Source organism: Anomaloglossus baeobatrachus, chromosome 12 (genome assembly GCF_048569485.1).
Source record: "Anomaloglossus baeobatrachus isolate aAnoBae1 chromosome 12, aAnoBae1.hap1, whole genome shotgun sequence".
Classification (NCBI taxonomy): Eukaryota; Metazoa; Chordata; class Amphibia; order Anura; family Aromobatidae; genus Anomaloglossus; species Anomaloglossus baeobatrachus.
In genome coordinates, this window is record NC_134364.1 from 97113221 (window position 1) to 97135936 (window position 22716).

The following is a 22716-nucleotide window of genomic DNA, read 5'->3' on the forward strand; positions in this document are numbered from 1 at the left end:
CCATGCTTCCTAGATGCCTCTTCTAAACCTTTTCCATGTCTCCTTTTGACCCTCTCTGTCTCCTCTACACACCTATTTTTCCGTCTTTGATGTCTTTTTCTCATCTCTCTACATGCCTCTTTCCTTCCACTTCCTTGCTTTCTTTTTAACCCCTCTATGCATTATTCACCCTCTTCACACCGCTTTCATACCTTTTCCATACATCTTCTTTACCCCCTCCTCCATGCCATCTTTTTGCCCCCCACCCCTGTACTTCTACCATGACTTTTTCTGCCTCCCTCCTGCCTCTTCCACACCACTTTTTTACTCTCTCTGTCCTTCTTCTTGCCTTTTCCAAGTCCTCCCCATGCTTCTCTCACGCCTTCTTCTTGCTCTTTCCATGCCCATACTATGTCTCTTTCCGCCTCCCTTCCTGCCTCTTCCACACTTCCTCCTCACTCCTTCCATGCCTCTTCCTTGCCCTTTCATCCTCTTTCTAAGCCTCTTTCTCTCTCACACCATTCCTCTCCCTCGTCCCATCCGTTCCTCTTTTATGCCTGTTCCTCAACCTCTACTCCTCTTCCTTGTCCCATTTACTCCTCTTTCATTTTCCTTCCAGGCATCTTTCACACCCTCTCCATGGTTCCTTGATGCCTCTTCCATGTCTCCTTTTCACCCGCCTGTCTTGTCTACACACACTTCTTGCGTCTTTCACGTTCTCACATGCCTCCATGCCTCTTTCCTTTGCCTTCTTTTTATCCTTTCTATACCTTTTATTCTCCCCTTTAATGCCTTTCTTGCTTTTTCCCACAAGTCTTCTTGTGACGCCCCTGGACTATCAGGTCGTCACAGGGTATTGCACAATCTGGCCTACCGTGCAGTATCCACCTCCTTCTTGGTTTAGGGTCCCTAACTACATGGTGTTGCCTACATTAGCTAATCAAATCCTAGATACACCCTGCACCACACCCACCAAACACACCAGTGGACGGCTTGAGTGGAATAGAGTCTCCCACCTGGGGGGTTGGGGAGGGGAGGTGAGGAGTGTCAAGATGAGAGTGTAGTCAGTTGGAGTGTAGTCTGAGAAGTGAAAGTGAGAGGAGGTCGGGAGCGGGGCCCCTGGGAAACAATTTAGGTAGCAGACGGTGGTCTGGGCCTAGAGGAGTTGGACCTCCGGTCGCAGGGGATCGTGGCAAGGGGCATAGATCTGTCAAGGAGGACAGCCGGCGGCCTTGCACCATCACCAGGCTGGGACCAAGGCACGACGGGGTACGTGGACCCTAGGTCGAGGAGTAGCTTCAGGCAACCCGATAATTTACCCGAGGAGAATGGAACCTTCAAGATCCGTTCCCATCCGCTCCAAAATCGGGGCATTAGCGAAACGAGGGGGATAGGACTTTACAATCCAAAATGGTCCAGAAAATTACAAGCATGAGCCCTGAGAGCAAGCTCTCACAATTAGCCATAGTGGGGAGCGGGACCTGGCAAGTTTCACACTACCAGGACCACCAGAGAAGTAAACTTAGTGCCAGGAGGCAGATCACGGATGACAAGGCAGCACCATTGGGGACGGGACCCAAACTAAGCTCCCCTCAGCGGCAGCGGTGTACAGAGACTTGTTTTACCAGTTGTCGGTGTCTGCTTAATGGACTGAGTGAGTACCACAGTGATCCCCTTGCATCCAATGGCATTCCCCCCTTCAATCATCGTGTCCCGGGGTGTTCCCCCTACCCGTGGAGGGTTCTAACACCTGGCTGTCCCATTCCATCAGCCCCGGGTACTCCCCAACTGCAGCGGTGGTATTCCTAGTTACCACATGCCACGGGTGGCATCACGAACTCTATCACTCCCCTTGTAAATATCCCCCTTCATTTGAGTGGCCGCACGACCCCCGGGTCCGGAGACCCTCGAGCCACTGAGAGTCCGGATCTGAGCAGCTCGGCTGCTGGCACCGGGGCGGCACATTCTTCACTCCCTCCTGCTTCTTCCTCGATGCATCTTTCACACTGTCTTGTTGCCCTCTCCATACCCCTATCATGCTTTTTTTCACCTCCCTTCCTGCCTCTTCCCCACATTTCTTCCTCACTCACTCCATGCCTCCTACTTACCCTTTCTAAGTCTCTTTCTCCCGCTTTGAATACTTTTTTATGACTTTTACTCACCCCCTGCCTCTTTTACACATTCTTCTTACCCCCGCCACATCTATTCCTCGCCCTCCTAATCCCAAAACCTACCTCGGAGCTAGGGCTTCTCTTAACATAATTCCCCAATATGGTGTTTAAAACTGTTTTTCCAACCGAGACAACCACTAAGTGCATCTTATTTCTGTTATTTAGAGAAGTGTCACGTGACTTCTGTTAGCGCAGCTAAGGGGCTGAACCCGCGTAAAGAGGGGTGCAGAAATAAACATTTTACAACTAGAACAGCACCTTCTAGTTCGGCATTATTAGTGCATCCATATCGGACACATATATATTATCTGATTTGGCTAAAATTTGGCCAAAAATCTCCTCCCTACTTTTATTCCTTTTCCGGATTCTCCTTCTTCATCTCCGTCGCCATTTGTCGTCCCTTTTAATTCCAACATACGAGAACTCATCGATCCAAACGCTCCCCTTTGTCACGAAGATGAGAGGAAGGGGACGGTGAGAAGTAACGAAGATGAAGACGACTTTGTGCAGAAGATCAAAGTATCTCTAAAGTGACTGACTTAGATGGGAGGAATATTTAAAGAGACGTGACCTTTGTGTGATGGTATTAGAGGCAGGAAAAGCGGTCAAACGCTAAAGTGAACTGACACGCGTCTCCTGGGTAATGAGGAACCTGGGATGGTTTTTTTTAAGACGCCGAGGAGTGAACAGATTTGTTTTTATACTTCTGCCTTTGTGATAACAGGCAGAACAATCTCTACAAGAAACAGAAAAAAGGGCCAGACAGGGGCAAATATTGTGATTCAATAGAATATAGGCCAAAGACAGATGGGATCAAACTGGTGATCAATATTCTGTTGACTCTTCTCCGAAAGAGTGGGCGTGGGAAATGGGCAAAAAGACTGACTCACTTCATGAATGAAAAGTTTTGGGGATTTACATTGATATTTACTATATATATACCACCTAGTCTTGAGTTTTGAAGGGGTATTCCATTACTTGCCAACTCTTCAAAAACATCCAGGAAAATAAAAAGACCTTGTGGACTTCTAAAAAAATCTCTTGAGATCTACGAAGCTAACAGAACTCACCCCGGAAAGCAGCACCCAGAGATTTCTATCGTGTGTCAGCGTGATTAAGACTTCATCATCAGATGGAGCCTACACGTTGTGAAAGCAAGGTGTGGTCCTTAAAAGGGGGTGTGAAAATGCCCTCAAATTTGTCAAAATTCTTAGTGTCACCATGTTCAAGAATTCCATTCAATGAGGATCTGACCTCTGGATGTCCACCAATCCTGATACTAAGGCTATGTGCACACGTGTGCGTATTACATGCAGTTACGCTGCGTAACTGCATGCGTCCTGCGTCCCCTGCACAGTCTATGGAAATTGTGCAGGAGCCGTGCGCACGTGGCATATTAGAACGCAGCGATTCGGCTGCTGCCCGAATCGCTGCGTTCTAAAGAAGTGACATGTCTCTTCTTACATGCGGTTTGCATGCTGTCTATAGGGAGAGGCAGCATGCAGAGCGCACGTTCTCTGCCGGCACCATGCGCTTCAGAACTGAGCTTTTCAGCTGCGCTCTGAAGCGCACCTTTTAGGTGCCGTGCAGAGCGCACACGTGCGCACATAGCCTTAAGGGGTGCGTTTATTTGAATGAGACCATTAAGCACAACACGTTTTTGGGGCACTCATTTAATATTTCGAAAAAAATAGAAAATTCTACTAACTCTGGATTGCCATTTAGTTGAACTTCAAGAGCTACTCTCATCTCTGAGGAATGGTAATGAGCCACATTTTATGTCAATTTATTATTATTTTATTTATTATTATTTATTTATAGAGCACCATTGATTCCATGGTGCTGTACATGAGAAAGGGGTTACATACAGAATACATATATAAGTTACAATAGACAGACTAGTACAGAGGGAAGAGGGCCCTGCCCTTGCAGGCTTACATTCTAAAGGATTTTGGGGAGGAGACAGTAGGTGGGGTGGGGGTCGGGCGGCAGCTCCGCACGGTGGTCGGGCAGCAGCTCCGCACGGTGGTCGGGCGGCAGCTCCGCACGGTGGTCGGGCAGCAGCTCCGCACGGTGGACGGGCGGCAGCTCCGCACGGTGGTCGGGCGGGAACTCCGCACGGTGGTCGATAAATGGTGTAAGCCCCCCTGTGTGCCCCTTTTTATAATTTCTAGTGCCCCCGTATAAGAATGCCAAAAGTGCCCCTTTATAATAATGCCACAAGTTCCCCGTTGTAAAGTAATTGCACCCTAAGATCCTCTTATGAAATAATTGTCTGAGTGCCCTTAACCCTGAGTGCTCCCTTTAAAAAGTATTTATCCTCGAGTACCTCCTTGTAAGGTAATAATGCATTAATTGCCCCCTTATAATGCTACTAGTGACCCTTCAAAAGAAGTAATGCCCTGAGATCCCTTTTATGAAATAATTGTCTGAGTGGCCTTAACCTTGAGGGTCCCCTTATAAAATACTGATCCCAGACTGCCTTCTTATAAAGTAATAATGCTTTGAGTGCCCCTTTATAAAGTATTAATGCCCTGAGATCCCCATTATGAAATAATAATTCTCCAAGTGCTCTTAACCATGAGTGCCCTCTTAAAAAGTATTTTTCACAGAGTGCCTATAAAGTAATAATGCTACCTGTGCCCCTTTATGAAATAATAACACCCTGAGATCACCCTCATGAAATAATAATTGTTCGAATGCCCTTAACCTTGAGTGCACCTTTTAAAGTACTTATCCCAGAGTGCCCCCTTATAAAGTAATAATGCCGCAAGTGCCCCTTTACAAAGTAATAGCACCCTGAGATCCCCCTTATGAAATACTAATTGTCTGAGTGCCCCCTTTATAAAGTATTTATCCTCGAGTGCCCCCTTATAAAGTAGCAAAGGCCTGAGCGCCACTTTTTATACCTCTTAAGCCCCTTCCATGCCCCTTAAGCGCATCTGTATCAAGTAATAATGCCCAGGGTAACCCTTTTCAAATAAAATTGTCCGAATCTAATAATGCCCCCTGTAGATGCCAATGCAGATAACCATGAGACACACCTTGGGGTCTCTCGTGCCACTGAACCTATTTGCTCTGGCAAATACCAAATGGTCGCCCTCTTGAACAAGACGTCGGTGTTTTTTCTTTTTATGTAGGACATGAGTGGAGCATGTGCTGAGGATCCTGGAGCTCAGAGGGAGGATGTTAAAGTGAAGTGGCAGCGAGATGTGTAGGAACAACGTGACACCTCAGAAGATGGAAGGACGAGGACGAGATAAATTCTCCCGGCTCGCGATCGGCAAAGCTTAGAACATTTCATTCATCTGCAATTCTGCTCCCAGGTGGAGCTCCTGTCTTGTTTTCGCTCTCAGCAAGCAGACAGGCACAAAGAGCAGCGATGATTTAAAAAGGGGACGTGGGGAAGAAGCGAGGCAGATATTCCCCTCAAGGGGGACAGAAGATATCGCCTCAAAAAGAGTTTTGGGAGGGAAGCACGTCCTTGCTCGGAGGGGTGAGGTTTATCGCCATAGACTCTATACAAGATGTCTTCTATCTGCAAATATTCTTTAATGGACAGTAATGTTCTAAAGGGGTACTCTGACTATAGCTATTCATGATATATCCACAGTGGGAGCCATACATGTCTAATAGGTAGTAGTCCCTCATCCCTCAAGACAACATCTGACCCCCTCCATCCTGCAAGTGAAGGTAGCTGGTGACTACTGTGTAGGAGAACAAGTGGGGAGGAGGTCGTGCATTGTGCACCTGTGTGTAGCAGTGTGGCGGATGTATTATATGGGCACCAGGTGGCACTATGACAAGTCGTTTCACATAAACGAACGTCCACAGCACCTAAATAAAACCTCGATCCAGAGAATCACATGGACAATATTTTAAAAAAACAGGGCCACACGTCACAAGCCATGGAGTCCACTTGGCAAATGGATATTTGCAAAAAGAAAGACAGCGTCCCATTAGGTGAAGCAAATCCGTAGCCTGTTTATTTCACCATACAAGAACATATAGCGACCTAGTAATGATTGAACTCGCAGATATCTGGGATCGACGGGACTAACCGGACTTTAAAAAAAAAAAAAAAAAAATCTGCTCCGGCCCAGAATTAATCCCAGATATCTGGCTGGTCGCCAGTCCCAATATAAATCTATGGGGACCAGAATCCGGCACTTAAAAATGGTAGTAGAAGGGAAACGGGGATTAGAGCACGCGCACTATACTTACCGAGTCTTTGGCACGGCAGTAACTGCTTCCAGGCCGCTCATTCTGTTTCTGGGGCCGCTCCTTATGGCTCATCCATATTCACTGCTTCCCCCACCCGCCGGCAGTCCCAGCGCCTTTGATTGGTTGTAGTCAGATGCTCCCCCCGCCTGTGTGACAGTGTGTCTGACTACTTGCGATTAGAGATTCTGTCTGCGGGTCACTATTGTGGTATAAAAGTAAATAAATTGGCCTAGTCTACCCCCGTATTATGATACCCAGCGCAGATAAGGAATACGGCAACAGGCTGCAGCCCCCAGATGTGCACTTAAAAAAAAGCAATATTATATGGTCACTGTGTGGCACTTTTATAGGTAGTAGTTTAAGGACACTGTATGGCACTTTTATAGGTAGTATTATATGGACACTGGGTGGCACTATTATAGGAAGTATGATATGGACAGTGTCTCAGTATGACAGGCAGTATTAATTATATGGGTCCTGGATGAAACTATTATAGGTAATATTATATGGACACTGGTTGGCATTATTATAGGTAGTATTTTATGGGCTCTGGGTGACACTATTGTAGGTAGTATTATATGGACACTCTGTGACACTATTATATATTTAACTATGTGTGAAGTGATTTCATGCAGTATTTAACTGCAAAATGTAAACATTTTGAGGGATAAAATCTTCATCTTCATTGTGGGATACACATCAGTCTTGGCATAAAAAAAAGAATGTTCTCCAAACTCAATTTAGCAATAGAATTTGCCACCACATAAGCAATTTTTTGGGTACACAGGCAATTTTATGGATATTGTCTACTTAACATATATCAGCCTCGATTTTGAGACACAAAATCAACTGAGAGCAACGAAAGATTCGGATGTTTATACCGTTATGTTCAGTTTTGTGTCAGCCCTTCCTCCAAACATTGTGTCAATGTAGCAATACCACACTTAACCTGTTGACTAGTGTGCCGCTGTATTTAAAAAAGATAAAAATGAAGCCTTGTTTTTCTAAACCTGGACAGCTCCTCTAATTTACAGCTGTCCCATTTACGCTTCTGGTTCCAGTTCAAAGATTGGGGTGGGAAGGCACCCCAGTGTAGGGTTGTGTATTTTTTCTGATCATTTGTTCATGAAAACACAGTATCATTCGGGTGACAAATAAGTCGATCACGATGTATTGCGTGTTGCAGTTATCAATGCAGGACTTCATTTGGGCCACAGCATTTTGACATTTTGTCATTTTGACAGGCCTAAAAATGATCGTTGTCGGCGACACATCTTCATATGTTGAATGATCATTTGTTAAAATTCAGTTTGCATCAGGCCATGTAAAAGGGACTTTAAAGATTAACTTTCATGTCTCATAAATATATAATATTTTTATGTAGTGCAAATGCCGCTGTTCTTCTGAATCCGGTGTTGTCTTTCTTTTGTTCCTACGCCTCTACGTTCTTGAGATATGGCCTATTCTTTCCTGTATGTAAATCTATTCTTGTTAGCCAATGGGATGTGATTTTCATGACGACACCCACTGAGAAGATATGATGACCACACCCCCTTAGCTATCAAGACTTGATTTAAATACAGAGAAGAGGTGGCCATATCTCAGAAACCGAGAGACACAGGAACTAAAGAAGAACATTGCCGTATTTAGGAGAACAACGGTATCTACACCAGGTTAAACAAATTACATGTTTATAGCAAGTGACAAGACCCCTTTAAGTGGATCATTTGTTGGGGTAGGATTTTTGCACATCTAAAATCAACCTAAAATATCAATTTACATGCTAATATTCTGCCCAAAGTGACATGGAGACATGTACTGCCTAAATTGATAGATTTTAGGCCCACAAAAAAGATGTGACTATCCAATGAACGAGCGATCGCCCAGGCTTGTGATAGCGAACAAGCCTTCTTACAAACGCATATTCAGACCATTATATGCATGTGTAAAAAAGGGTCTTTAATCTATGACCCGAAAAGCGTGCTCTCCCAGTGGGGCACGGTGCTCTAACCTTGACGCTCTTTGTTTTAGTGATTGATGGGGTCTCACCGCCCTCTTATGCCAAAAAGATCTAACACTACCATGTGAATACACCCAACACCTGGCAACCTACAAGTGTCTATTGGATCTGTTTCCACCTAATCCCAAAATTTGGGGGCCACTTTGTCTCCCTGAGTGCACCACAACGTCTCACTGGTATCGCTTCGATCATTTTTCTGAACATCACATTGTTCTCAAGAGCGGTAGAAACATGTCAGTCCTTGACTCGCACCATCCCTGTCACCGGTTCAGAACATTCTTTCTACTAATACAATAAATTATCTGTGAGATACGTCTGTGGCTCCCGGCCCTCTTCCAGAACAAGGCACTGCTTTATAACAGTACTTGTAGAGAGAGAGCGAAAAATTCCTTAAAAACCACATAATAATTCCTTCTCTGAGGCACATTGACAGCGTTTCAAGTTCTGTGCTAATTATTTTCGAAAATAAACACATTTATCAAAATGACTATAATAGGCAATAAAGCATTTTTTCATATGAAATTGTCCACCGGGTGGCAGTATGATATTTACTATATGCAAATGTACCTGGTGTCGATTTCTCATAATCTTCAGATCATCCTAGTAAAGATATGTCAAAATGTTTTGCCCCTCTGACCCAATTTTAGACATATATATGTAGATAGTTGTTTGTATGACTTGTGCCGAATGCTAATTAGCTCACAAGAGTCCAGTGGGCGTGTCTAGGCCTTGCAAGTCATCTGTTGAAACCACAGGACCTACACAGATAAAGTCCCTTATGTGAACCACACCCAGATCAAAATCTCCCATATTCGTGATTAAACATAGGGTTCAATGGTGGCAGCTTGCATGGTCCAGGGAACTATTGCGTTGCTGATTGGTCAGCAGGAGAGTAAAGGGTGCTTTACACGCTGCGACATTGCTAACGATATATCGTCGGGGTCACGTCGTTAGTGACGCACATCCGGTGCCGTTGGCGACATCGCAGCGCGTGACACCAAGGAGAGACGATCAACGATCGCAAAAGCGTAAAAAATCGTTGACAAGTCGCTCCTTTTCATCATATCGGTGATTGTGCATGCCGCCGGTTGTTCGTCGTTCCTGCGGCGTCACACATTGCTATGTGTGACGCCGCACGAACGACGAACATCTCCTTACCTGCGTCCACCGGCAATGAGGAAGGAAGGAGGTGGGCGGGATATTGCACCCGCTCATCTCCGCCCCTCCTCTGCTATTGGGCGGCCGCTTGGTGACGCCGCAGTGACGTCTCTATGACGCCGAACGCACCTCCCCCTTGAAGGAGGGATTGTTCGGCGGTCACAGCAACATCGCTGACAAGGTATGTGCGTGTGAAGCTGCTGTAGCGATAATGTTCGCTACGGCAGCGATCACCAAATGTCGCATGAACGACGGGGGGCGGGTGCTATCGCGCACGACATTGCTAGCGATGTCGTAGCGTGTAAAACACTCTTAACTGATATTACAACCAAATAGTCAAAGCCTCATGGTATGAAATATATCTGTGTTTTTTGCAACACAATCAGCCCCTTCAGAGACAGGATGGCAGCTAATGTCAATATCGATATTATCATTTGAGATTCTTAAAAATGGAATCCCCCTTTAAGACACATTTTATCAATCCATTTTACAAATGAAATATTGCGCTTCCCCTCCCTTGCGCCACACCTCTCTTCGGCTCCGTGTTCCCGACCACAAAGGGTTACTGTGCAGAGACTCCGCGCCAAGTCCTCGTTTCCGCAGTATGAGGTGGTTTTTTTTGTCAGTGATTTTTCTTTTACACAATTAATTTAATTGACTGAGATAGGTAAGGAAGCAGAGCAAAGGGTGCACTTAAAGTATGCTTTTAGTAAATTAAACTTTTCGGGATCTGTGAATTAAAAAAAATATACTTTGTGCTGTTTTAACTTGTAGCCTCCGAGAATTGGCGAACAATAAAACTATCAGATAGATTACATCAAGTGCGGAGAATGGAGCAGGGATATTCGTACGAGCTACATGGTTACATGTCAGGATGGTCTTAAAGGAAAAGGTCTTCCTAAGAAACAGGGACTTCCTTAAAAATGCTAATCCCACCAGTGAACCCAGTTCGAAATCACCATTCTTCCTATTTTTTTGTAATCTGCAGATGATTGGATACTATAGTAGACGGGGTATATCCAACTATTGGTAGTGTTTACTCTTGCCTGCTGAGGTGGATCCTCTAAGGCCAAGGTCCGGGTGGGTACATGGGCCATGGGCGTCAATGCAGCAGGCAGAGGTAATGAAGGCTGCAGGCAGACAGACCAGGAAGCAGGTAGCAGAGGTTCTGGAAGCCACAAGCTAGATAGGAGACCAGGAAGCAAATAGTAGAGATACTGGAGGCCACAAGCAGAAATAAGACTAGGAAGCAGACAGCAGATACACTGGAAGCCACATCTGGAAAGGAGACCGGGAAGCAGACAGCAGATACACTGGAAGCCACATCTGGATAGGAGACCAGGAAGCAGATAGCAGATACACTGGAAGCCACATATGGACAGGAGACCGGGAAGCAGATAGCAGATACACTGGAAGCCACATCTGGACAGGAGACCGGGAAGCAGATAGCAGATACACTGGAAGCCACATATGGACAGGAGACAGGGAAGGAGATAGCAGAGGTACTGGAGGCCACAGCCAGATAGGAGACTGGGAAACAGGTAGCAGAGGTACTGGATGCTATAGGCAGGCAGAAGCCCGGGAAGCAGGTAGCAGAGGTACTGGAGGCCGCAGGTAGACAGTAAACTGGGGAGCAGGTAGCAGAGGTAGTGATGGCCGCAGGTAGACAGTAAACTGGGGAGCAGGTAGCAGAGGTATGGGGGCTGCAGTCAGACAGGACTCAGGAAGACAATAAGTCTTAATACCCGGCTGTGTGTCTTGGTGAGCATTATATAGGCCTAGGCAGACTATCACATGGGAGTATGCCAGGACACCTGAAAAGCAAGAAGTGTAGCAGAACATTTTAGTTTAGCAGACCAGGGTGAGTGAAACAAGGCCCGGATCCAGGACTCCTTGGAAGAACCAATAGCACTGTTCATCCTGATATTCCTGGTTCACAAGTTAAATTTCAAACTTACTTTTATAGCCAGAGAGAAGGGAGACTATTAGAGTCCATGGAAAATTGGGTGAACACTTCTATAGGAGCAGAAATGCAGTTGGTAACCAATTCAGACAAAGATGAACGTGGGCATCTGACATGCCCTTCGTGCCAACTTCATGCATAAACATGCCATCATTAGCTGTAAAATGTCAGTAGGTCTTGTGGCTGACAACAAACTGCGCTTAAATAAGGTGTTGTGCCCGTTCCTGGCATCACAGAATATTTACCCAGCGGCTAATTAGGAATAATAAAATGCCAAACAATGGAGCTTTATGATGGAACACGGATTTTCTTCTTCGCTGTTTAATGTGGGCAATGGTGCAATATTGTACCCGGGGAAATGACTACAATTGGCAAACTATATATGGCTATGCTCAGTTATCAAGCATCCAAGGAAAAGTAAAGAAAAATCCAACCATATAATTATTATTTATTTTGTTTTTTTGCTCTTTTTTTATACATGTCCCCAAATAATCCCCTCTGCCCCTATGAGCGGTCGGGGTAAAGTCTTCCACACCGTAGAAGCCTCATAGGATCCTGTAGTAGTGCGAGGGGGCAATCAATAACCTGTTAGCCCCCCAGGCATCCAACCTCGGAGACTAAATCAAGCTGCATCTCTCTGGAAACATGACTGCTATTGATCGGCCTGAATGTTTGCTAGAAGGGAGGGGGCGACTGCGTTTAGCCCTACAGTTAACGCCAATTACTCCCTGTGGGCTGCCTGAGTCTGAAATTGAAAGAGCTCAGACGGATTGCCACTGCGGCACCCCCCTAAATCCTCAGTTTGGGGACTATCTAGAGCAGTGAAGGTAAACTCCCAATTAGGTGAATAGTCTGTATACAAGTGACATGGACAGACTAAAAATTTTTTTTAATTTTAAAATGACCTATCACTTCAAAAATATGTATTTTTTTCCTCCATTGTAAAAGCCGCTGATCTCCTGAATCCGAAGATGTTTTTCTTTTCTTCCTGTGCCTCTCCGTTCCTGAGATATGGCCCCCTCTTTTCTGAAAATATATCTACTCTTATTAGCCAAGTGGGTGTAGTTTTCATGACCACGCCCAAAGAGTGGATGACCACGCCTACTTTACTAACTAGACGAGATTTAGATTCAGGGAAGAAGAGGCTAAATCTCAGGAAAGGAAAGGCGCAGGGTTCAAATAAAAACATCCCTGAATTCAGGAGAATTGGGGCAATTATACCGGGTAAAAAAAAAAATCAGATTTATGACACATGACTGGTCCTCTTTAAGGGGATTTTCTATGTTTAGTGTGCTCAGTTGTGGCTCAAGTGGTAAATGTTGTCATCTCACTTGTACCGTAGCTATCCCATCGCGTCTCTACTTTATTAATTCATGATGAGGATTTCATTGCTGGGTTATATGTCTGCGAACGTTGTGACTTGTGGTCACCGAAACAGGGATGATATATCTGTCGCTGGAACGGGCATGAATTATTTACCAGCTGAAATTCATCAGTTTTACATGGCATTAGTCACACAATATCACATACAGCAGTGTGGCCTAATAATTCTCCTGACTACAGCCAAGGTAATGTTGTGTGCCCGCTTATGATGGCACCTAAAAGTTGGCTTTGGCGGGTCTTGGTCTGATATTAATGTGGGGGGTGATATTTATGAGTGTGGTCTGGAGACTGCTTAATTTAAGGTGTGATCTGGATACTGATATTAATGTAGGGAGGTGGTCTGGGGTCTGATTAATTTTGGGAAGTGGTTTGGGGTCTGATATTGATAAAGAGGCGTGATCCAGATCTGACATAGGTGTGAAAACTGATACTAATATCTTGGTGTGGTCTGGGGGGTCTTATACTAACACAGGAGGTTTGATCAAGCATTTTTATAATATAGGTGATCTGATATTAAAATAAAGGTCTAGTCTGGGGTCTGATATTTAGGCTATGTGCGCACTAGAAATGTGAAGTTTCTCAAGAAAATTTCTCGAGAAACTTCTGGGAGTGAAAGATTTCCGGACCTCCGGAAAAAATCCGCACCAAATCCGCATGCGGATTTGACGCGGATTTGCCGCGGATTAGCCGCGGAATTGCCGCGATTTTCCCGCGGGTGATTCCCTGCGGATTTCTGCAGGCTGTACTGCCGAAATCCGCAGGGTACCTGCGGAAATAATGGACATGTTCATTTTCTCAAGAATGTTTCTCGAGAAATTCTTCTCGCGGAAATTTCTTGAGAAAAATCCGCACCAGTGCGCACAGCTATTTTTTTTTTCCATAGAATTTGCTGGGAAATGTCTGCACAAAGATTGCAGACATTTCTCAAGAAATTTCCGCGGCAAATCCGCGGGTAAAAAGCTCTAGTGCGCACATAGCCTTATAGGGTCTGAATATATTTAGCGAGTTTGATCTTCGGGGGTCTAGAATTAATTTAGTGGTGTGGAGTCTGATGACAATATAAGGAGTTAACATAGGGGTATCTGAATATATATAACCATGACCTTTTATAAAAGCCAAACCCTTTGAAAAGACTTCTCCTATTTTTGGATCTTCCTGTGAATGGTTCTCCTCGTTTGGCATATTTATGTAGTAAAGGTCCCCTTTTAAAAAAAATCATCTTGGCCTCTCTTCATCAGAGGTTATATTAACTGTACAGGATCTTAGGATCGATGAAATTGAAGATGATTTATTCACTATCCCTACTTAACGGCCAGAATATTGTATTTTATGCTTTTTCATACCGTTAGTATGTACCTATGGACACCGTACAACATACTCGGCTTTCATGTCGTACTGGTCACATAATCCTCTTTTAGTAACAATTAGTATTTCAGTTTATTCATATTTCATATTGTATTTTATGTTGTTCTTGAGCTTTTTTTAATTTCTTTTTTATCATTTCAGCCCTACAGCCTCGTTTCCTCCAGGAGCCTAATGACCAGACGGTGGTAGCTGGGCAAAGAGTTGTTTTGACATGTGTGGTGCTCAATTATTCGGGGATCGTACAGTGGACAAAAGATGGGTTGGCACTTGGTTTGGGGAATCTAAAAAGTAAGACCTGAATCTTCTTAAAATTTATACTTTTGTTTTATTCTGACTTAAACAATTGATAGGTGTAACATTAGATCTTTCTGGCTCCCAATCATCACTCAAACAGGGAACTTCGGCCCCCAGATTTACCCCAGCCACAAAACCATGGCCATAGTTGAGTGCCAGATTTATGATACCAAAGATACCTGAAAAACCAAGCGCTGTGCTTGTCTATATCAGCACCATAGACTTGAATAGATTGGTATGCGCATGTTCGACTTGTTGCTCCATTCATCTCCTGCTTAGATCAGTGTGTGTCCCACCGCTGGGACCACCATCAATCGGCAGAGCACGGGACTTCTGTCCCCTGATCTCCTCCATCTGCAGGACCGCAGCTTGAAGGAATTGAATGACACAGCAGATCGCGCATGCGCGCTACCAAACTATTCACATGTATGACACTAATGATACCTGAAGATAGCAGAGCTCTGCTATCTTTGTCCATGCCCGAGTCTTGTACAGGAGGCTTGCCACAGCATACGGGAAAAAAAGAGGAAGGTGGGGGACACAAGTCTTCTTTCAAACAAACTGACACCATTCCAGTGGATAGGTGATCATTTATATAGACCGTAGTATCCCCTTTAAGTCATAAAATTCAATTTAACAGGGTGAGCCACCAAGTTTCTCCAGTGGTAAATTTGTTACTTTAAAAACTGGGGCCTGGGTGACAACCAGAACTTCTCACAACTCAATGGAAAAGGACGGTTCGAGGACTATATTAAAATTTTACTTTTTATTGTGAGGACAACATTTTAGCAATGCATAGGTTAATGACTCCCTATCCTCACAAGGCCCCAGCGAATACCTCATACATCAGGACAGGCTCTCCGAACCTTTCCCATCCATCAATTACTGCCTCTTCTGCCCCCGCCAACTGCTTCTGCTCTACAAAACCGCAGGCAGCAATTTATCCCCCGGCCCTGCACACAGCTCCGGATTCTGCTGACTAACCAAAATTACTCCAAATACTTCATTTTGTTGGCGTCCTTTTGACACCATGATAGATGCCAAGAGCTGTGCAGCTCAGAGAGGCTCCGAATGGGGAGACCAGATAAGAGTCGGGGTTACGGTCAGGTGTAACCCATCGCTGACCCTTCCCCACAGTGAGGCACTCTGCATGTGGTTGCCTTACTTTTATTTATTCACATCAGGAAAACATTTTTTTTAAGGAACTATCTATATAATTTCTGGATTTAAAATAACAGATATTATTTATGACATTACTATAGTTATAATAAAATGTACAGTGGAGATATTTATATTTGAAGGGAAGGTGACTTAAAGGGGTTAATCTCATGTTCCTTAATGAGTATTGTTGGACAGTTATTGACAATACAAGCACTTTTGTAATTTACTGCTTATTACACTTTTCAGCCATTCATAAGATATTAACTCTTTTACTTACAGCTTGTTGCCTTGTAGACCGACCACCACTACCATGCAGCAGAACATGAGCAGTGCTTACAGGCTCTTTTCCTATTGAGCTTGTAAAGCTGGCCAGGATTACTGGAGCACACTGTCACCTCCTAAACCCAGCCAGATGCAGCACGGTGCTTACAAACAACACAGCAGCAGTGGTCGGTCTCCTGGGCAATGAAATGTAAACTAAGAAATATTGTCAATATCTCAAGATTTCCATTAGCCTCATCCAGTCTCCTAGCCATACTTGACAACTCCCCCAGGAACATTTGGGAGGCTCCCATAAAAATGAGAAACTTTCAGTACCCTCATGTAGCCCATTAGCCATACTTGACAACTTTCCTGAGAATGGTCTGGAGCCTCCTGGTTAAGACACCTTCAGTACCATGAACGATCCTTACCCATACTTGACAACTATCCCAAGAATGTTCTGGACGTTCCTGTTAAAAGGCAAAACTTTCAGTACCCTCAACACCCCTTTAGCCATACTTGACAACTCTCCCAAGAACTTTCAGGAGATTCCTGGAAAAAGGAGAGCCCTTTAGTAACCTCATCAAGCCCCATGGCCATACTTGTAATTACTGCTGGGAACATTCAGGAGGTTCCTGGAAAAAATAGAGACCTTCAGTACCCTCAACAACATCTTAGCCATACTTGACAACTCTCCTGGAAACATTCTGCCAACAGGAGAAAAAAGGTCAACGATTGTTCAGGCCCCACCAAGCTCTTTCCTTGCTCCCCTTTGCCTTGGAGAGGAGGAAATAAGGTATTAAAATGTTAGACAATGGTCATAGAAGGGATGAAGAATTTGTGTGGCAATATAAAAGGGCATCATGCTCAGAATCATAGAAGAAACAAGGCGAAGAGGAAGAACAGCAATCTGATGGCTTGCTACTATGAAGAAAACAGCGGAGAAGACCCTGTTGGACCTATCTGGGCTGCACAAGATTGATCTGCCTACAGAGTGTTCATCCATCAATTCACAATGGCTCAAAATCGAGCTGAAGGCCGTTAAAAGAGAAAATGTAACAGGGCAAGAGTCAAATGTTTCTGAGTCAGCATTTCCCAGATCCCAACTTCCATAAACTGGCAACAACGGTGATTGACCAAATATGATCATATACATCCACCTGTTTCGGAAACCTTACCTCACTTTACATAAGGCCTAATTTCCAAATATCCAACCGCAGAAAATGGGCCTGCACAGTAACACCCTCTCTGTAAAGTACACATGAGCTCATAGTAATGACATGTAATGCAGACGGACCCCTCATCAAACAGGTAGAGCCACATTTCTCTGCCAGTCTTTGCCCTTTTTATGTTACACAGCCATGTGTAGTAGGTGCATCCATATTCCCCGGAGGGTGGGGGGTTTGATATTCTCACGCCCTGCTCTTCATATTACAAATATTTCCCACATTAAAGCAATGAAGGCGTCAGCCTGACAACAGGGTCACTTCTACGTAATCAAAATATGTTAAAATCTGATGTGAGCAATGGGACTATATATTCTGCACACAATGGCCCCATTATTGTGGAAGTCGCCCACATAAAATGGGGTCAGCCCTTTTGTGGGCAGAAACAATATTTATCAAAATTCACCCAGTAATTAAGCTATGTGTATTTATCTATTGAGATTAGCCATGTAAAATGCTTAAAGTGACCTTAAACATTAAAAAGGATTGTCCAGGTAGGAAAACCCACTATATTAAGAAATTTTTGAGGAAAAAGAGAGGAGGGTCACTTGATCAGAGAGGGATAAAATAATAAAGAGCATCTCTTGCCTACCTTGTCCTGAAAATAATATGAATGGAAGTGGTGTAATACTTTATTTTCCCTGTGGGGGCACTACAGAGAAACAGAACACTTACTGCCAAGTGTCAAGATGGCTAACAACTGATTGTATAGTGTATCTTATTGTCTCTGAACACTCCAAATCGGAGGATCTCTTTAATATAGTGTCCAGGGGCTTTACCAGTGATTTGCAGTAAGTGAAAAGTTAGTATTTTTGACCCTCTTGGGCCACCATTGTTAGTCAAGGAACCTTTTAAAGGGGCACTCCCATTTTAGTAAGTTATAACACTCAGCTTTGTGGAGAATGGGAGTGCCCTGACCCACCTGATGAGTGAAAAAGTGGGCAACTCTTTTAATGAGAAGCACCTGTGACATGCAACGAGATAAATGTCTGACCATAGACTGGGATGGTCCATGGCTTTCGTCTGCAACGATAAGTCGGCCGCAACCTGATGTTTATCAGAGCTGTAATATCAGAGACAATGGTCTGAAATGACACCCCGCATATATAATCTCTGTACATATAACCGATAAACCGTGCTAATCTGGTGTAACACTGCCACCTATGGGCATAGTTAGGAACTGCACATATCCACGGTACTAGATAACGTCACGTCCAGACGAAGAAAACTGTCTGATGTAGAAAACGATGAGCTCCATCCACCAACTATTAATACCGCCATATGTACGGTACAGTGTGGCTATCCTCTGCCATATGGTACGTATGAGTTTACCATTGTAAATGAAATATCTTGTTTCTCTTCTTCTTTCACAGTCTGGCCGCGATACCAAGTTATCGGAAACCCAGAATCTGGGCTATATAACCTGGAAATTACCAACGCCAGCATTGAGGATGACGCCAATTTTGAGTGCCAAGCCACCGAGGCCGCCTTGAGATCCCAAAAAGCGAAGCTGACCGTGTTAAGTAAGGATTTAAGAGATGTCCTAATTTCAGTGGCGCGTTTATCGCAGATGCTTAGATGGAGGTTTGGCGATGCCGTCAGTCATCTGCTGATGGATCTCGGAGGGGATATTGATCATCTGAGTTGAATTTTTTTTTTCCCAACCGGTCGTTACTCTTTCCAATGAGATAATCTGGCGCCAAAGATGTCTGGGTAATAAATAAAAGATCGGTCGCTGAGTTCCTGTGCCATGAACGGTACAGGACCAATAATGTCAAGAGGTTCTGCAGCAGTTGGGTTTTAGGCACATAATATAGTCATTTTCTATGTCTTCTGGTATTCATTCCTACTAATCGTTGATGCTTTCTCACACCTAAAATGGCTGTTTACCCAGTGGGTGCAGCTCTCACCCCACCTCGCCAGGTTGTCTTTTTTTTTTTTTTTTTATCGGTGCAATCCAGAACATGCCGCAGCCTGAACGGTGACAATTAGCAGTCAGCCAGGCAGAAAGGCTTCCAAGTGCTTGCCCTCCCTGTAACAATTTAAAGGATGGAGAGCGCAACAAAGGCTTCATTGTCCAAGATTTCTCCTCTGTGAAATCTCAGGATATTTTTTTTTTCTCACCTATTTCACCATACGTAGCTTCTCGCAGTCACGAGTCTTGTTACCAACACCTCAATGCCCCATTTGCTGCTAATAGAAGAATACTATTTACTAGTTCTGTGCTAAATCCTTCACTGCCACCAGAATACAGTATCACAAAACCAAGTCTTATCATACAAATATCTGCATTTGTGTCTTTGTATAGTGTGATATATATTATATACTTGTATTGCGTACACATTATCCTAAAAGTGAAGAACAAGACTATGTTCAAATCTGCGTGGAGATCCATCACACATTTTACTATTATAATACTGCTCCAATGTACAAGAATATAACTACTATAATACTGCCCCCTATGTACAAGAATATAACTACTATAATACTGCCCCCCTATGTACAAGAATATAACTACTATAATACTGCTCCCTATGTACAAGAATATAACTACTATAATATTGCTCCCTATATACAAGACTATAACTACTATAATACTGCCCCCTATGTACAAGAATATAACTACTATAATACTGCCCCCTATGAACAAGAATATAACTACTATAACACTGCCCCCTATGTACAAGAATATAACTACTATAATACTGCCCCCTATGTACAAGAATATAACTACTATAATACTGCCCCTATGTACAAGAATATAACTACTATAATATTGCTCCCTATATACAAGAATATAACTACTATAATATTGCCCCTATGTACAAGAATATAACTGCTATAATACTGCCCCCTATGTACAAGAATATAACTACTATAATACTGCTCCTATGTACAAGAATATAACTACTATAATACTGCCCCCTATGTACAAGAATATAACTACTAAAATACTGCCCCTATGTACAAGAATATAACTACTATAATACTGCCCCCTATGTACAAGAATATAACTACTATAATACTGCCCCCTAAGTACAAGAATATAACTACTATAATACTACTCCTATGTACAAGAATATAACTACTATAATACTGCCCCTCTGTACAAGAATATAACTACTATAATACTGCCCCCTATGTACAAGAATATAACTACTATAATACTGCCCCCTATGTACAAGAATATAACTACTATAATACTGCTCCTATGTACAAGAATATAACTACTATAATACTGCCCCTCTGTACAAGAATATAACTACTATAATACTACTCCTATGTACAAGAATATAACTACTATAATACTGCCCCTCTGTACAAGAATATAGCTACTATAATACTGCTCCTATTTAAATACTATAACTACTATAATAGTGCCCCTATGCACAAGAATATAACTATTATAATACTGCCCCCTATTTACAAGAATATAACTACTATAATACTGCCCCCTATGCACAAGAATATAACTACTATAATACTGCCCCCTATGAACAAGAATATAACTACTATAACACTGCCCCCTATGTACAAGAATATAACTACTATAATATTGCTCCCTATATACAAGAATATAACTACTATAATATTGCCCCCTATGTACAAGAATATAACTACTATAATACTGCCCCCTATGTACAAGAATATAACTACTATAATACTGCTCCTATGTACAAGAATATAACTACTATAATACTGCCCCCTATGTACAAGAATATAACTACTAAAATACTGCCCCTATGTACAAGAATATAACTACTATAATACTGCCCCCTAAGTACAAGAATATAACTACTATAATACTACTCCTATGTACAAGAATATAACTACTATAATACTGCCCCTATGTACAAGAATATAACTACTATAATACTGCTCCTATGTACAAGAATCTAACTACTATAATATTGCCCCCCTATGTATAAGAGTATAATTAGATTTTGTATATATGGCTGCCTTTTGCTATTCCTTTGATCCCTCTCAGAATACCCATCGAAATGTAAAGTATCGATGTCTATGTTTTGGATGATCTAACAGAATAAATTAATATAAAATCATGGAACAATCCTTTAAGCAGGAGAATTATGTCCTGAGGGGATTCTCTTGAGGATAGGATAGGATAGAGTCAAAATGAGCTGGTCATTTCTTACACTGACATGCATTTTCCATATGTGCAGTTCCTCCAGAAGACCCTATTATAGATGACGGCTCAAACGAAATCCTTCTCAGAGCCGGGACCCCAACTAACCTCACCTGCCAGGCTGAAAATGCCAAACCGGCAGCGACTATCGAATGGTTCAGAGACGGGAATCCACAGGAAGGTGCTGTCACTAGCACGGTGAGTGGTAGCCCGGGGCCATGCATGCCTCTTTACTCTACAGGATGTGTCTTCCCTGACGGAGCCTTTTGTTCTTTTTTTTTTTTTTTAATGAAATCCTGCCCTATCGGTTTGATTCAGCCCTGTGGCAGGCACACTGGCCCCGGAAAGCACAAGAGATTTTGATCTGTACTGTCGAGCCGACATAAAAGGTCTTTGTGGAAGTATCTGTCTTCAGTTCTTCCAAAGATAGACATCTGAGGTGACCAGAGCCGCAATGTTGAACCTCGTAACAATACCTGCCTTATCCCTCACGAAAACCTTGGCCACATTCGCCTTTGTCTGGTATCAGTGCGGAGGAAAGTTCTATCACGCCTTTCTCATCAGCTCATCGGAACTGTATTTAATCGTACTGTTCTAGAACGGAGAGACAAAATATCTACTACCGCCCCGTAGTAAACCGTAAAGGTCAACGTTGGCCAACTGTGAACTGACTGAACTAGCGTCAGTCTGCCCCTGAGAAAGCCGATATAACAGTACTACATCCATTATCACACTGCGCAGATTCTTCAGCTTCATGATCCATGTGTAGGTGATGGTCCAAACATATACAGTATATATATATATATATATATATATATATATACTAGAAGGTGGCCCGATTCTATACATCGGGTATTATAGAATTTACGTATTGTGTAGTTAATGTATGATTTTTGTTATATATATATATATGTTGTTGTCTGTAGTTACCAAGTGTTTGTGTAGGGCGCTGTACATGTTCTGGGTGTTGTCTGGGTGTGGCGGGGGGGTGAGAGCGGTGTTGTATGTGTGTTGCGTTGTTTGTGGAGCGCTGTGTGTCTGTAGCGTTGTGTGTGTGTGTGTGTTGCGCGGTTTGTGTGGGTGTGGTGTGTTTTGGGGGGAGGTATGTTTTGTGCAATGTGTGTGTGTTGCGTGGTATGTGCGTATATTTATGTATGCCGCGGTGCTTGTGTTGGGTGTTGTGTGTGTGCAGCGTTGTCTGTGTGTGTGGGTGTCTGTGTAGGGCGGTGTTTGTGGTTCTCAGTGTGTGTGTGGTGTGTTGTGTGTGTGTGTGTTGGGGGGGTGTGCACCTCCCAAACGTGCTCAATCCGCCATGCTGCGCACTGCCAAACGTGCTCCATCCACCATGCTGCGCACTCCCAAACGTG

At 43.5% G+C, this 22716-nt stretch overlaps 1 protein-coding gene across 1 annotated transcript in view; it reads left to right on the top strand.

Moving 5' to 3' along the window:
- KIRREL1 (kirre like nephrin family adhesion molecule 1) overlaps window positions 1–22716 on the top strand; it is a 255538-nt gene that overhangs the window by 198393 nt on the left and 34429 nt on the right. Inside the window, exons 2-4 of the mRNA XM_075330726.1 lie at window positions 14405–14551; window positions 18579–18728; window positions 21387–21547. Of these exons, the coding sequence (XP_075186841.1) occupies window positions 14405–14551; window positions 18579–18728; window positions 21387–21547 (458 nt within the window). The remainder of the gene's footprint in view (window positions 1–14404; window positions 14552–18578; window positions 18729–21386; window positions 21548–22716) is intronic.